The 14846-nt window shown below is 38.8% G+C and overlaps 1 protein-coding gene across 2 annotated transcripts in view; it reads left to right on the plus strand.

Annotated features, from left to right (window-relative positions):
• lrmda (leucine rich melanocyte differentiation associated) overlaps positions 1–14846 on the plus strand; it is a 900271-nt gene that overhangs the window by 588627 nt on the left and 296798 nt on the right. For both annotated transcript variants that reach the window (XM_060853979.1, XM_060853978.1), the window contains exon 5: positions 10343–10469. In XM_060853979.1, coding sequence (XP_060709962.1) covers positions 10343–10469 — 127 coding nt within the window. The remainder of the gene's footprint in view (positions 1–10342; positions 10470–14846) is intronic.

The raw sequence follows: 14846 nt of genomic DNA on the forward strand, positions 1-14846 counted from the left end.
TGTTTATGATTCAGATTTATTTCTTGCATCTGTGATACGCTGCTTTTGTATTTGTGATTGAGTAAGCCTGCTCTTTGTATTTGCACAGTGTTCAGCAAAGGAAACCAATTGTTTCTGTGTGTACGGATGTACTGCTGGGTTAAGAGAGCTGGTTTATTAGTACAAGCAGGAGGAACCAGATCCCCAACTGGTCTCCTGATATTGGATCTAATTAAGCTCTGCTGTCTCTTGTAATCCCTTTTAAATCCTAACACTAGCCAGCACTTGGACTTTTTCCTTTTTACCATTCCAGTTCCCTTGAAACAACTTCCATGTGTATAGTTCTTTTACCAAAATAAAACCTTTAAATTCATTTCATGGCTGTGTAATTGGCCAAAATTTTACATTGAACTACTTACATAAATATCAGACCAGTGATCATAAACTGGGGTTGAAGAAGTAGGTTTTAAGGAATGTCTTAAAAGAAGAGAAAGAAGCAGGGAGTTTTCAGGATCGATTCCATGGTTGAGAGCCTCAACAACAGAAGATATGGCCACAAATGGTGGAACAATATTATTTGGAGATATGCAGCAAGATGACTTTGCGACCAACACTAAAAGTCTCTATTTGACCAAACTGCTTGTCGCTGCATCTAATATCTCATTTTTGCCTCTGCAATCATTATCTCATCATACTTCTGAGAGAGATCACTGAACATTTCGGTGCATCAAAGGCAGTGTACAAGTGCAAGTTGGTGCTATTTTTGCCAACTTCAACTAAACAGTGGATTTTGCTGTCTTAAGAGAGATTGTTAATGTTTTCCTCTTCCAGCTTATGTAACCAATACAGGTCAGAGCATTGCAGATGGCCGAGAGTTCTTTTCAAAATATATTCACTGAGTCTGAATCAGCAGAAATCCTTAAGGATTGTTGTCTCCAATGTTTGGCCTCCTGCCAACAGCAACGACTTCAATAGCACTCCCCACATAAGTATAAGATTAAAGTGCAATGGCAACCGATCCATTCAACCAGAAGTGACTGACTTGATAGAAAAGTCTAAGAATCTCTTTAAATAATCTACTCAGTACACAGCTCCAGTTTAAAAAAACTCAAGATAGCTAACGCACACAATAGTATAATGCTAATTGAATGTGATGAATTTAACTTCTATGAATGTTAGCTGATGTTTACTTAGGGTTTGGCCAGAGCTGATGAGGTGACATATCTGCAACATTAATTACGATACGTTTTGTTTTATAGTGGTACAGTAGTAGAAAAATGGCCCAAGCAGTTAATGCCCAATGGAGCAGAGCAATTACCAACTTTACAGGGCTAAAATAGAAAAGGATATTGAGCTTCCTATCCTCATTAGATTCCTCAAGGCTAAGAAATTAGTCTTTTCAGCTCATGCTGATTTTAATATCTGAATCTGAATTTAGCAGTTTGGCTTCTCTGTTGATGCTTTCAGCGTCAGTAGCCCTTGTTAGACTCAGATACTCGGTCTTAACTGCTTCATTCCTAATAGCATACTGTGATGTGATATTGAACTGTATCTAGCAAGCCCAATTTTTCGTTACTGGTTTCTGCTATGATCAGCAATTTCAATCGCGGACAAGGAATGGAACAATCAGCCACAATTTTTAATTCAATTGTGCTCCTAACGGAAGGACGTCTGTTAAGAAGTAAATGATCAATTAGCACACAGGGTTTCTCTGCAGATGATTGGTATTTCTGGTTGCATACCTTTCTGCAAATTGACTGAATTATAGTGGAGTTGTCAGTGTAGCACAGTGGTCCAATACTTTTAAGCACAAGATAACTTTTTGAATTGAGTGCAATCCAAGGTCTACCCCAAAGGAAACGTGAACAAGGAACAAGAACAGACTGCTTGGCCTTTTAAACAGGCTTCACCATTCAATAAGATCATGGCTGATCTGATTTCAGCCTCAACTCCACATTCCAGCAATCTTTTATCCCCTTTGTATTCAAGAATCTGTCTACCTAAAAATATTTAAACTACTGTGTCCACTGTCTTTTCAGGAAGGGAATTTTAAAACCACTCAACCCTCTGAGAGAACGAAATGTATCTTAACTGGGTGACCCTTTCCTTTTAAGATGTGACACACCTAGTTCTCAATTCTTCCACAAGAGGAAGTAACCTTTCCACGTTCAGCTGTCAAGTCCCTTCAGAATCTTGTTTGTTTCAACAAAGTCACTTCTGGCTCTTCTGAACTCCAGAGGATACAGGCCTAGCCTATCCAGCCGTTAAACATAAGGCAAGCAGTTCATTCCAGATTAGTGTATTATAATAGAAAGAATAAGCAGTTTAGTTTTAGTGTTATATAAATGTAAAACCAAACACAGTGTGCCATCACCTTGAAGCCTGATTGTAGTTTGAAACTGCTACCTGCATACAGTCTATCAAAAGTGTATTTGTGAGATGTGTGCCATACTGGAATAGATTATCATTCTTTGGATGTTTTGGTTATTTTTCTGAGTTTTAAGATGGCGCTAGAGAGTGGTGACACTACACAACAACTTTTCCTGTATTTTGTCTCAAAATACACGTGACAACAGATAAATCAAATCAAACAATAAAGGTATGCGGAGTCAAAGCAAGCTTTCACATTAAAAGCACAGGATAATAAGAGTGAATATAATTGTGAATCCCCAAAAATCCTTGTCTCTTGATTTGCCTTTCAGCTAAAAATGACTTTGCATGTTAATATCTCCATAGTTAAACATCATATGACACCAGGTTCTAGATCAACAGGTTTATTTGGAAATCCTAGGTTTCGGAGTACTGCTCCTTCATCAAATAGCTCTGGCACAGGATTATAAGACACAGAATTTATAGCAAAGGATCACAGTATCATGCACGAAACCGAAATGATATATTGAACAAACCTAGATTGCTGTTAGGTCTTTCATCTTTTCATACTCTTTCTCTCCTTCACATGCACACATGCATACACATGAGTCTATAGGATGAATTTGCAGAATTGTATTTGCAGATACATTCTATTTTGTTCAAAGAGCATACAAACTGCAGGCAGTCAATCCAGATAACATTTGATAGATTCCTACTTTGGAAGTAGAACCAGCCTGACTCCAGATTGGGATGCAGACAGACTCTAACCTCACACCTTTAATGCATTGTCTGAGTTAAGATGTCACTTTTTTTTTATATAAAATCATAAGTTATCACAAGAATGTGACTTGAAAGAAATTCTGGGATTTACATACTAATGAACCAAAACCTGCAACCCATTTGAAAAGATGAAAGATTTGACAACAGTCTAGGTTTATTCAATATATCATATCAATTGCATACATGACACTGTGATCTTTTGCTATAAATTCTGTGTCTTGTGATCCTGCACCACAGCTACCTGTTGAAGGAGCAGCGCTCCGAAAGCTAGTACTTCCAAATAAACTTGTTGGACTATAACCTGGTGTTGTGTGATTTTTAACTTTGTCCATCCCAGTCCAACACCGGCATCTCCACATCATAATATTTCCATATCAACTCCACTGCTTTGTAAGTCTCATACCTAATGGAATTTGGTTGCTAACCCACCAATGTCTACTTGAAGTATGGATTTGAACCAATTTATTTCTTTGCACCTCATTCCTGAAACCACTTGTTAAATTCCTCTGCTAACATCCTCAGGCATGCACAGAGATTTGCTGGGTTGAACCATTTTTCTTTATATTTGATTTTTTTTCCCTCTGGTATTTTCTTTAGATTCAAAATGTATTGGCATTTTATTTTTAAGTTGGGAGGACTGCAAAATAATTTAAATTTGAATGCATTTGCTACACTGATATGTGCTAAATCGCTGTTCTCGCCTACGGTTCATGATTTAGCTAGTTCAGTTTTGACATTATGTCTGTAAGGAAATTGAGGTTGAGCAACTGCCCATTGTCTGACATCTTACTGCAAATTTCATTCTTTGATTGTTAAAAAAGTGACTATTTTAATCACTAGATCTAAAATTCTTTCGAGCATGTTCCGTTAACCAGCTCACATCAGCATAGAGGATTAGTTCACCATAGGCAGCATTGAGTTCATCAAGTTAAGGAGTTAAACAACTGATGCTGCAAGGCTGTGGCTCCAGTCAAGGTTCCAATCTTAACAACAACTTACATAACATGCAAAAAGTCCATCCATTACTACTAATGTTTGTTTGTGTGTTATACAGTGGTAATTGACAATGGAGGGGAAATCTTGCAAAACACACCAAAGGCCACATTTGCACCAAGCATGGCTTGTACCTAATTAGTTATGATGGAAACCGATTTCTCAATTCATGCATTTTTTCATTTCACTGTAGATATCCTCAGCCTTTGTGTTCTCTCAGGAGCAAAAGGGTAAGATGATCCTTTTCTGTTATCATGTCCTTAAAAAACCATGTGAGAATCAGCTGGGTTGTGATGGTGGATTCATCAAACTGCAGTGAGAGCCATTCACAGTCCTTCAGGTCCTGCAGTAGTTGCTGAAAGATGCCTTTGGACAAAGATTCCATTTGTTTTGCCCCTGTGGTATGCTCTAGATTGCCATTATTAGGTTTTTTTCTTGAGATCATGGAATAAAGAACAGCTTTGGCTATTGCTTCTTTGTTACTTCACCATCTGTGAATGATTTCTTGTGTTTGCCCAGAAGATGACCAATGCAGAATGATGCTTCAGTGCAAGTCTTACCTTTTGCAGCTGGTTTAGAAAGAAATAGTTATTCAGCTTTCAAATCGTCTTCACACTTCATCCTTCTTTGACTGAAGCACAGCATTCACAGGAAAACTGTGAAAAAATAATTTATGTGGATTTGTTATAAATTTCCCTTTTAACTTATTGATCTACCTTGGTAGCAATATAAAACAAACACACTTCCGTCTTTTACAATTGAGAACAAAAATGTATTCTGCTATCTGTACATTTTTTAGATGGTCCAGGTTTATTGCTCATCCTCAGCTTGTAATTTGTTCATCACTCTGCCAATGGGGGAGAAAAAATGTCATCTCATTGGGTTCTGGATCTGCAACTGTGGAACATTTAGAGTGTTGCTGCTGCTGCTGCGGCTTTCAAGTGTAGAGGCACAGGAGGTCACTTCTGTGGGTTATGATTTGTTTCCTGATTTTTGGACGGCTTGTATTGCATTGATTTCAGGTATAGATCATGGCAGCATTCCCTGTCGATTTTCTTCATCCTGTTCTGATATATTAGACAAGCAGCTGAAGAAAAATATCTGCAGAGAACAGATAGAGGAGCATGACTAGCTGAGATGCTCTTGCAGTGACTCTGCATGGGTATGATGGGCTGAGTAGCCTCCTATGTTACTGTAATATACTGACTTTACACATCCATTCCTAGTATATTTCCTATTCATTTCTTTGCATTACTTCCACAAAAGTTACTTCATTGTGCAATGACAGTCCATCTGGACCAGACTGAAACACAATTCAACAAACTGGCTAGGCCTGTTAAGAGAGTATGCTCTTCTCCAGCCTCATGTCTTGCAGAAGCAGCTGCTGAACAAAGTGCACACAGCAAAGAAAGATGGCTGGGTGATGAGATTGACTGGCACAGATGTGCATAGTGGAGTAACACAAGCTGGTGATGTCTCTAGCAGTTGAGCTTAATACATAGTTGATCGTGGTCTACATGTTAGAGACCATAGGTGTCATGTCACTGGACCAGTAATCCAGAATCTCAGGTTAATGTTTTGGATATATGAGTGCACTTCCCACCATAGCAGATTTTGAAACTTGAATTCATTAAAAATCTGGGATTAAAAGCTAGTCTAATGGTAATCATGTAACCACTGTGACTTTTGTAAAAACTCAACTTTTCCACTAATGTCTTTTGGGGAAGGAAATTTGCCATCATTACCTGGCCTGGATCCAGATCAGTAGCTATATGGTTGCCTATTAATTGCTGTCTGGGCAATTAGAGATGGACAATAAATGCTGGCCTTGCCAACATTGTCTAAAACCCATGAATTAATAAAAATGAATACATTTTAACAGGGTTTTCTGTGGGGAAAATCACTTTCTTCATGTTGGTTTGAAAAAGCTAATTTCAAAGAAAAAAGTTTCCTATTTTATCTAAATAGCAGTTAAGAAATGTAGGTTTAGCTTAACCTGACCGATGCAGTTGCATCATTTATTTGGATAACTTGCAGTTGCTGAGATATAATATGGGTGGCACGGTGCCTCAGTGGTTAGCACTGCTGCCTCACAGCACTAGGGTCCCAGGTTCATTTCTAGCCTCGGGCGACTGTCTGTGTGGAGTTTGTACATTCTCCCTATGTCTGCGTGAGCTTTCTCCGGGTGCTCCCACAGTCCAAAGATATGCAGGTCAGGTGAATTGGCCATGCTAAATTGCCCATAGTGTGAGGTGCATTAGTCAGAGGGAAATGGGTCTGGGTTGGTTACTCTTTGGAGGGTCACTGTGGACTTGTTGGGCTGAAGGACCTGTTTCACACTGCACATAATCTAATCTAATAATATGTCATAGTTAGCTGACAACATAAGAGTGAAGTGAATGGCACTCCCTCACTTATACACAGAAGCTACAAAGATGAGATTAAAGATAGAAATTTTGAAATTTCTGTCTGAAAAGCACCACATTGCTGTTAACTTAACAAAAATGTCATCTCATTATTTGCCTCAAGTAACATTCTTGCATGATAGGTGCTAATTATTGCCAAACACGATTACACTGGAAATTAGCTATTGCATATGTGGCTTCTCGACTAGACTAGATTGATACTGAAAATGAGCAGATTGGATAGATTGGCCACATTGGCATATTTCCACTGGAGTTTAGAAAGTGACTTGATTGAAGTGTATAAGACCTTGAATGGTCTTGGTGAGATAGATATGAACATGAAATTTCCTGTTGTGGATCAGTCCAAAACTATGGATAGTATTTTAAAATTAGGGGTCACCCACTCAGGTTAGAGATAAGACATGTTTTTTCCCTCTCTGAGAGTTGGGTGACTTTGCTTCAGAAGGAGTTGGGGGCAGGGTCATTGAATATTTTTAAGGGCAATGTAGATTCTTGTTAGACAAGTGAAACAGGGTTATTGGGAAATAATGGGAATGTGAATTTGGAACACAACAGATCAACTGTGACCTTATTGATTTGACTTGATTTATTGTTGTCACATGTACCTAGCTACAGTGAAAAATTTTGTTTTGCAAACAGTACAGTATTGAATGGCAAAACCGGCTCAGGGGATCGAATGATCTATCTCTGCTGCAAATTCGTATGCTTGTATTTTGTTTCTTCAATTTTTAATTGAGATTTTTAAAAGATAAAATTGAATTAAAACCTTTTGCTTTTCTTCCTCCCTCTGTTAATCCAGTCTATTTTTCTTGTATTTATTTCCTTTTTTGGCATTAATTTAATTTAGTTGGTTAAGGAGGTGCACAGTTGACAGTTTCTTGCCCTGTTTGCTTAAGCCTCATAGGTCCTGTTTCTCATTACAATGTTGTCAATTCATAACCTGTCAGCAAATTGCAACACAAAGTTTCATTATCATTAAATAGAGAAAGACAAATCTTCTGATTTGTTGCTCTGCTGTAACAAATTACGATCTGAAATATTATCTCTCAAGCCATATGATCATCTTAAGACATACAATCCGGAGCAAACTGAACAGTTCAAAACTTTTAGACAGATCGATATTTGGCGAAGATTACAGAAGAACATTTGGTTATAACAGTGCCATATCAAACATGAGTGAAAAATGAATTAACTTAAGCTGTTGTTTTGAGCAGAACTTTAACCAGACTTCAATTGTGAACTGGGAGTAGAAGTAGACCATGTGACCCTCCAAGCCTGCTCCGCCACACACTAAGTCATGCCTGAACAGTTTGTTTTGAGTTCAACACACCTGTCTACCCCACAATAACTTTTGATTTCTTTGGCTAACGAGAATCAACCTAACTCTGCCTTGACATTATTCAGTGTCTTTATTGGGTTTTTCTGCAGTTGCATCATTCATTAATTTGAATAACTTATATCTCAGCAATTAAAAGTTAAATATGACTGCTTTCCCCTTTTGATGTTAATGACTTTGGCATCTTTCACAGAGGTAGCAAGTCTGCCTCTGATTTGGAAGGTACAATTTATATTGCGTTGAATGGCATGAGTATCTAATTTAGACTGACACCTCAGCTGCGAGAGTGCTGCGCAGTTTGATGGTGGCACCATTCAGAGGAATCATTAAATAGAGGCTTATTATGCTTCACTGGGGTCACATACTGAAAATCAAGCCCCATTATTCTCTGATTCATCAAACGTTAATGATTTTGAAGAATAATCAGAACTCACCAATTGACCGGCCTCCCGGTTGACGAACAACATAGAACTGGTTTCTGTACTTAACAAAGATTTGTTGCAAATACATAAACAATTGCGAACTATTGACATATAACTCTATTTTATTAAAACTATAACCCCCTTAAACACATGCAGACAGACAAAGACAGGTTAAAAGCATGGGTATTTTGAATAGAGACAGAAACAATTCAGTGGTCCCTGTCCGCAGGGCTTGCTGAGATGGTTCTTGTGCTAATCAGACTTCTGCTTTTCAGTCTGTACCTTTGTGCCTAAGATGGTGCTATAATGTGGCAACTGTAAACCTTTCACTGTACTCATTTGAGTATATGTGATCATAAAGATAATTCTAATTCGGTTCAATCATCCTTCTCCTGATACTTCCATCTGTTTGCACTGGTTCCACTTTTAAAAGTCCTTGTCATATAGCTTTCTGTGATTGATAAGGAGAAATAAATTGGCTATCTTCAGGCTTCAGATGCATTTTATTGCAAAGTAAAAAACAGTGCCTTCTCCTCCAAATGTCTGATGCTTTTTGCCAAAACACCCACACTATGTCCCCCAAAGCTGCTAAGCTTCCTTAGAGCTAACCGTATACCTGCTGGCAGGTAGAAGGTCTTCGTCATCAGTGACTGGTCGCTATCCACAAGCCGATCAGCCAAAGCCCCAGTGCCCTTTACATAGCGTTCTTAACATAATATATACTTTGTTATGTCTTTACAGGTCTCTTCATTTGCCTTCTTGGTTAAAATACCCTTCAGTGCTACTTGGGAGGAATTCATTTATTTTTTTTGAGTCCTGTCTAAAATTTTCTTAGCCAGCGCAATTCTGAACAAATGATCTGGTCATTATATTGGTACTGTTTGTGAGCTATACACTGTTTGGTTGGAGCATCTGTTCCCTGGTATCACAATAATGACTACACTTCAAAAGCTCTTCATAACCACAATACCTTCTTAGGTATTCTGATGAAGTGAAACCAGAATGTAAATAATCAAAGTTTTAAAATCGTATTTATGTCTTTTGTCTCAAATTTTAAGATATGTCTTACATTCTCTGTTGCAGCCGCACTTGGACTATTATGTATACTTTTGGTCACCACATTATAGGAAGCATGTGGAAGTTTTGGAAAGGGTTCAGAGGACATTTACTAGGATATTGCCTGGTATGGAGGGAAGGCCTTATATGGAAAGGATGAAGGACTTGAGGCCGTTTTTGTTGGAGAGAAGGTTGAGAGGTGACTTAATTGAGGCATACAAGATAATCAGAGGGTTCGATAGGGTGGACAGTGAGAGCCTTTTTCCTTGGATGGTGATGGCTAGCACGAGAGGGCATAGCTTTAAGTTGAGGGGTGATAGATATAGAACAGATGTCAGAGGTACTTCCTTTACTTGGAGAGTAATACAGGCATGGAACACACTGTCGGCAACAGTAGTAGACTCGCCAGCTTTAAGGCGTTTAAATGGTCATTGGATAGTCGTATGGACAAAAATGGAATTGTGTACGTTAAATGGGCTTCCAAACTGGTTTCATAGGTCCTCGCAATGTTGAGAGTTGAAGGGCCTGTACTGCGCTCTATTGTTCTAACTCCATTTGGTGGTTTTTATCCTTTTTTATGCTACAATTAAATGTTTTTTGTTTGATGTGTAGGACAGGCTGATCATACCATACCAAGATTATACAGTGATTGAATAGAGTGAGGAATTACAAAGATAAGGATGCAAAGAATGTGCATAAAAAGCACCTGATGAAGAAGCAGTGCTTTGTAAACTAGTGCCTCCAAATAACCCTGTTGGACTATAACCTGGTGTGTGATTTTTAACATAAAAAGCAAGATCAACATTTGATTTGAAATTTGAGAGGTGTCTGCAGAAGACTACTAGCAGTAGAAGCCTGAACTTAGTTTGTAATTGTTTTATTCAATTCCATACCCCGTCCTTTTGATAATGTTATTGGTCAACAACATTACTCGAAAATATCATGATTCACCAAAAATTCTCTTATATTTTCCTTACCAGATATTTCATTCTTCACAAATTGCCAAAACTGAAGTTCCTAGATGCAAGGAAAGTTACGATAAAGGAATATAAGGAAGCAGCAACCAGAGGTGCCTTCATGAAAGTGGTGAAACCCAAAGATGATCTGGTAAGGCAGCAATTAACGACCCAAATGTGCAATCTTCGTGTTGCTGAAATAGTCATGAATACAAAACACAGGAAAGAAAAATATCTTTTATATAGCTTTCTTAACGTAATTTATACTTTGTTAATTTAGGAGTTCCTAATTGCAAACTGTATGCATATAAAACTGTATGTGTGCAACTATTTGACCTCTTTTAACTATGTTTTTTGTTCAGCTAGTTCATTTAAATCCTAGTTACCTTTTAAAGAAGTACGTCGCTAGTTCTAACATGTCCGTTTATCATTTTCACTTTATTACAACTTGTTTACATATTGTTTTCTTTTCAAAGCGTTGACAATTTACACTTTGTGATCACTGATATATTAAAAAATCTCCTGTAAAGTTGAAAGCTTTAATCACATAGGGGAGTTTCTAATGACCAGATTTTGACCTCATTTCATTTGCGTAAGTATAGATCAAAGTGGACTGGGCTGTCCGATTCTGGTAGTGTTGCAGGGTGTGACAGCACTTCACATTAAGATGACAGCTCAAGTGCAGGACAGTCAATTGCTCAATTATATCCTGGGCCTGTAATTATTCCTCTCTATTTTTGCAAAGCCTGCATTTGTCATTCCATTGACATAATTTACCTTATGACCACCTCGCTAACATTTTGGTTGCAACCATGGCTGGAGAGCTTTGGAGGTAGTTTCTTTCCGTTTTGAAATTGATGAGGTCTGATATAGCATCCACAATAACCTCTGCAGGGCATGTATAAGACTGTGTTTAATTGCCTTCATCATCCCGATTGTCTGCTGACCAAAAGTGCAGGTCACCAATTACTGCAGCTGTGGCCAGATCTGCAGATAATTGGATTTTTTGTTGCAGAGCTGATGGCATAATTGGATATTTTTGTTATTTATTTTCAAGCTTTGAAGTTCTTCATTCTGGGAGACATTATGGTATTCATGAAGTGAAAGGATATTTTTACGTCAATTCGTGTTTTTTTTTAATATAGCATTTGAAAATCAAAGTAGTTGACAGCAATCTTGTGATTATCCAACACCTAGCCTATGAACCACACTGAAGATCATGTTCATATTGAGTCCAGTTACTTTGCAACTCAATGAAAACATGGCAGCATAACCGCGCACAAACACAGAAATTGTTGAAAAGCTCAGATCCACAACATAATCATGCTTCAGGTTCCAGTCTATTCTAGAACATAGCCTTTTAAGTCCCTTCAGAAAGTTACCTTACAATGCTTTACCAATGCTTTAGCATGATGTGGTATATAATTAGTGCCAAGGAAGATTATAAAATTATTTGGATTTTTTTTTACAAATTGACTGCTTTTGCTTCCTGTTTGGGAAAAAAAATCATGCAGGATAAATGACCAGGTGGTGTAGATTTATGGTGAGGAGATATGAGGAACACACCTTTCCTCAGAGTAATGAAAAACTGGAATTCACTCCCTGTAGGTCCTGAAAAATTGAATTATAACAGTTCGGCAGTTGTTTATGACCAGCACAGACTCAATGGGCCCGAAGGCCTTTTACTGTGCTGTAGGCTTCTGCAACTGTATGGCTCATCCCAGTTTACATTTCCAAACCTATGTGCAGGCTTTGAACTGAAAGCAGAGGCATGGTACAAGAGCTAGCTTTTGGAAATACATTATATCCTATTTTGCCTCATGTTCCAAACTTCATAATTGATATATACCCCAGCAAGTCTTTACATACTTCCATATTTGCAATCAAACTATATCGAAAATGTGACTGGGGTTATGAATGCCTGGACACCTGTTTTCTCCTGGCAGTCAGGCAAAATAATAGAATTCTTGTTGGCTACGTTATGCATTCTCAAATTGTAACTTCAGTAAACCTCTTCTACCCAAGAACATATAACACCAGGCAGTATAATTTGCTCCTTAGAAGCTAAATGTTTGTGCATTGTCAATTTTGTAGGAAAAGTGCAATGGAACATTGCTCCTTGGAACCTAAAAGCCAAGGCTGTAGTGGGCCTTTTGAGATGGTTAACCTTGCAAAGTTCAAAACATTTGTCTCAGAACCATCAGAATAGGAAGGATCATAAAGACTGTGATGAGTATTGCATTGAAATTATACTGGCATTGAGTAATAAACCGAAGCAACTTTAGGTGTTTCCTCAGAATCAGTGCCACTGTGCAAGTTGACCAGGTACAAGTATTGCACCGTCCAAGAATATCCAAAAATATGCTGATAGTAAATGGAAGTGATTAATACTAATGCTGAAGATGGTGTCACTCAGGAATTGGAAAGCAAATCCTAAGATAAAGTTGATAGAATCGTGAGTCAACGTTTGTCAGAAAGCCCAAGGTCCCACTGCATTGACTGAAAGCCAATACTGAGTCCGACAGCAAGCTCCCAGGCAGGAATTTACTGATGGTGGCTGTAGTGAGTGTAACAGTTAATCCCAACCTCTAGAATCCCTACAGTGTGGAAACAAGCTCTTCGGCCCAACAAGTCCACACCAATCCTCCGAAGAGTATCCAACCCAAACCCAATCCACATTACTCTACATTTACCTCTGATTAATACACCTAACCTACACATCCCTGAACATTATGGGCAATTTAACATGGCCAATTCACCTAACCTGCACATCTTTGGACTATGGGAGGAAACCCATGCAGACATGGGGAGAATGTGAAAACTCCACACAGGCAATCTCCTGAGGTTGGAATCGCTCCCGGGTCCCTGATGCCGTGAGACAGCAGTGCTAACCACTGAGTCACCATGCTGCCCTGTCTGATAGGCATAAACAGGAGTGACAGAGGTTCTGTTCACTCTGAGAACTGGCTCTTAGGAAACTGGACCAGTGTCAAGTATCACGTACACGTAAATAAAGGCAGACTTGGTGATGGGATACCACCGTGGCCTCTGTGGAGTGATTTTCGGTGCCATTCAATGAACTGATAATAGGACAGCTGTTCCATGTAGCTTGGTGTTTGGACTATCAGAGCTGCCAACCTATTCACAGCCTAATCAAAGGCACACTGGAACGCCAAGTAAGCATTTATAGAATCATAGAATTTCACCTTATAGAGGGAGGCCATTCGACTCATTGTCACTGTACAAGCTCCCAAAAGAGTTACCCAGCTGGCCCCATTCACCAGTCATATCTCCACAGCCCTCTACATTTGTCATTTTCAAAGATATATCCAGCTTCCTTTTGAAACCAAGTATGGAATCCGTCTCCACTATTTTCCCAGGAAGTGCATTCCAAATCCTAACAAATCTCTGAGTAAATGAGTTTCTCCTTAATTCTTTTTAAGTCTTAAGGACCAGGTAGACAGTCCCAGTGATCAGTTGGATGAACCTGTAGTGAAGTTGGAGCCACAAAGGTAACCATTGTCACTGATCCACAGAGTGGCCTGAAAGGAATATTCCCCAGGCACTTGTTGAGATACCGTCGCAATTTACCTAAGTTTCCCTATATCTCCTGACACTGTAGACTGCCAGGAGAAAGTGAGGAATTGCAGATGCTGGAGATCAGAGTCAAAAAGTGTGATGCTGGAAAAGCATAGCCGGTCAAGCAGCATCCGAGGAGCAGGAAAGTTTACATTTCAAGCATAAGCTCCTGATAAAAAGCTTATGCTCGAAACGTAAATTCTCCTGCTTCTCGAATGCTGCTGAGCTGACTGTGCTTTTCCGGCACCATACTGTTTTGATTGTAAACTGCCAGTGGAGTCCAAAAGTGGCTCTTAACTTACCAAAGAATTAGTTATACTATTACAGTTGCCATGTCTGGGAATATGTCACGGTGGTCTTTCAGCTTGACTCCACTTTGGTGTTGAAATCCAGCCCATAGAAACATAGAATGAATACATCACAAAAGAAGACTATTTGGGTCATTGTGTCTGAACTTGGACTCTAAGTCTCATTCCCTCACCTTTTCATTATTGCCCTGTATATCTTTCCACTTCAGGTGATTCTGCAGTTCTCTGTTGAAACCCACAATTTAGTCTGCCTTCACTACACCCTTAACTGATACATTCCAGGTCCTAACCACTCAATATGACAGTAACTACATGATCTGTATGCATTACCCTTTATCCCTGGGAGAATTCTAGCAAATCTATTCTGCACCCATTCTAAAGTGTTCACATTCATTTATGGGGACAATAGCCCAGCTGAGACCAAATAAGTGAATTTTAATGGTTTTTCATGATCTCCATACTTTTGATTTCTGTATCTCTAGTTGTAAAGCCCAGTATGCCATATGCTTTTTTCGCTACTTTCTCAACCTGCCCTGTGACATTGAGCAAATTTACTCATAAACACAGCTCCCAGATCTCCCGGTTCCTGCACCTACTTTAGAAATGTATTCTTTATGCTACATAGCCTCTCTTAATTCATC

Source organism: Hemiscyllium ocellatum, chromosome 43, assembly GCF_020745735.1.
Source record: "Hemiscyllium ocellatum isolate sHemOce1 chromosome 43, sHemOce1.pat.X.cur, whole genome shotgun sequence".
Classification (NCBI taxonomy): domain Eukaryota; kingdom Metazoa; phylum Chordata; class Chondrichthyes; order Orectolobiformes; family Hemiscylliidae; genus Hemiscyllium; species Hemiscyllium ocellatum.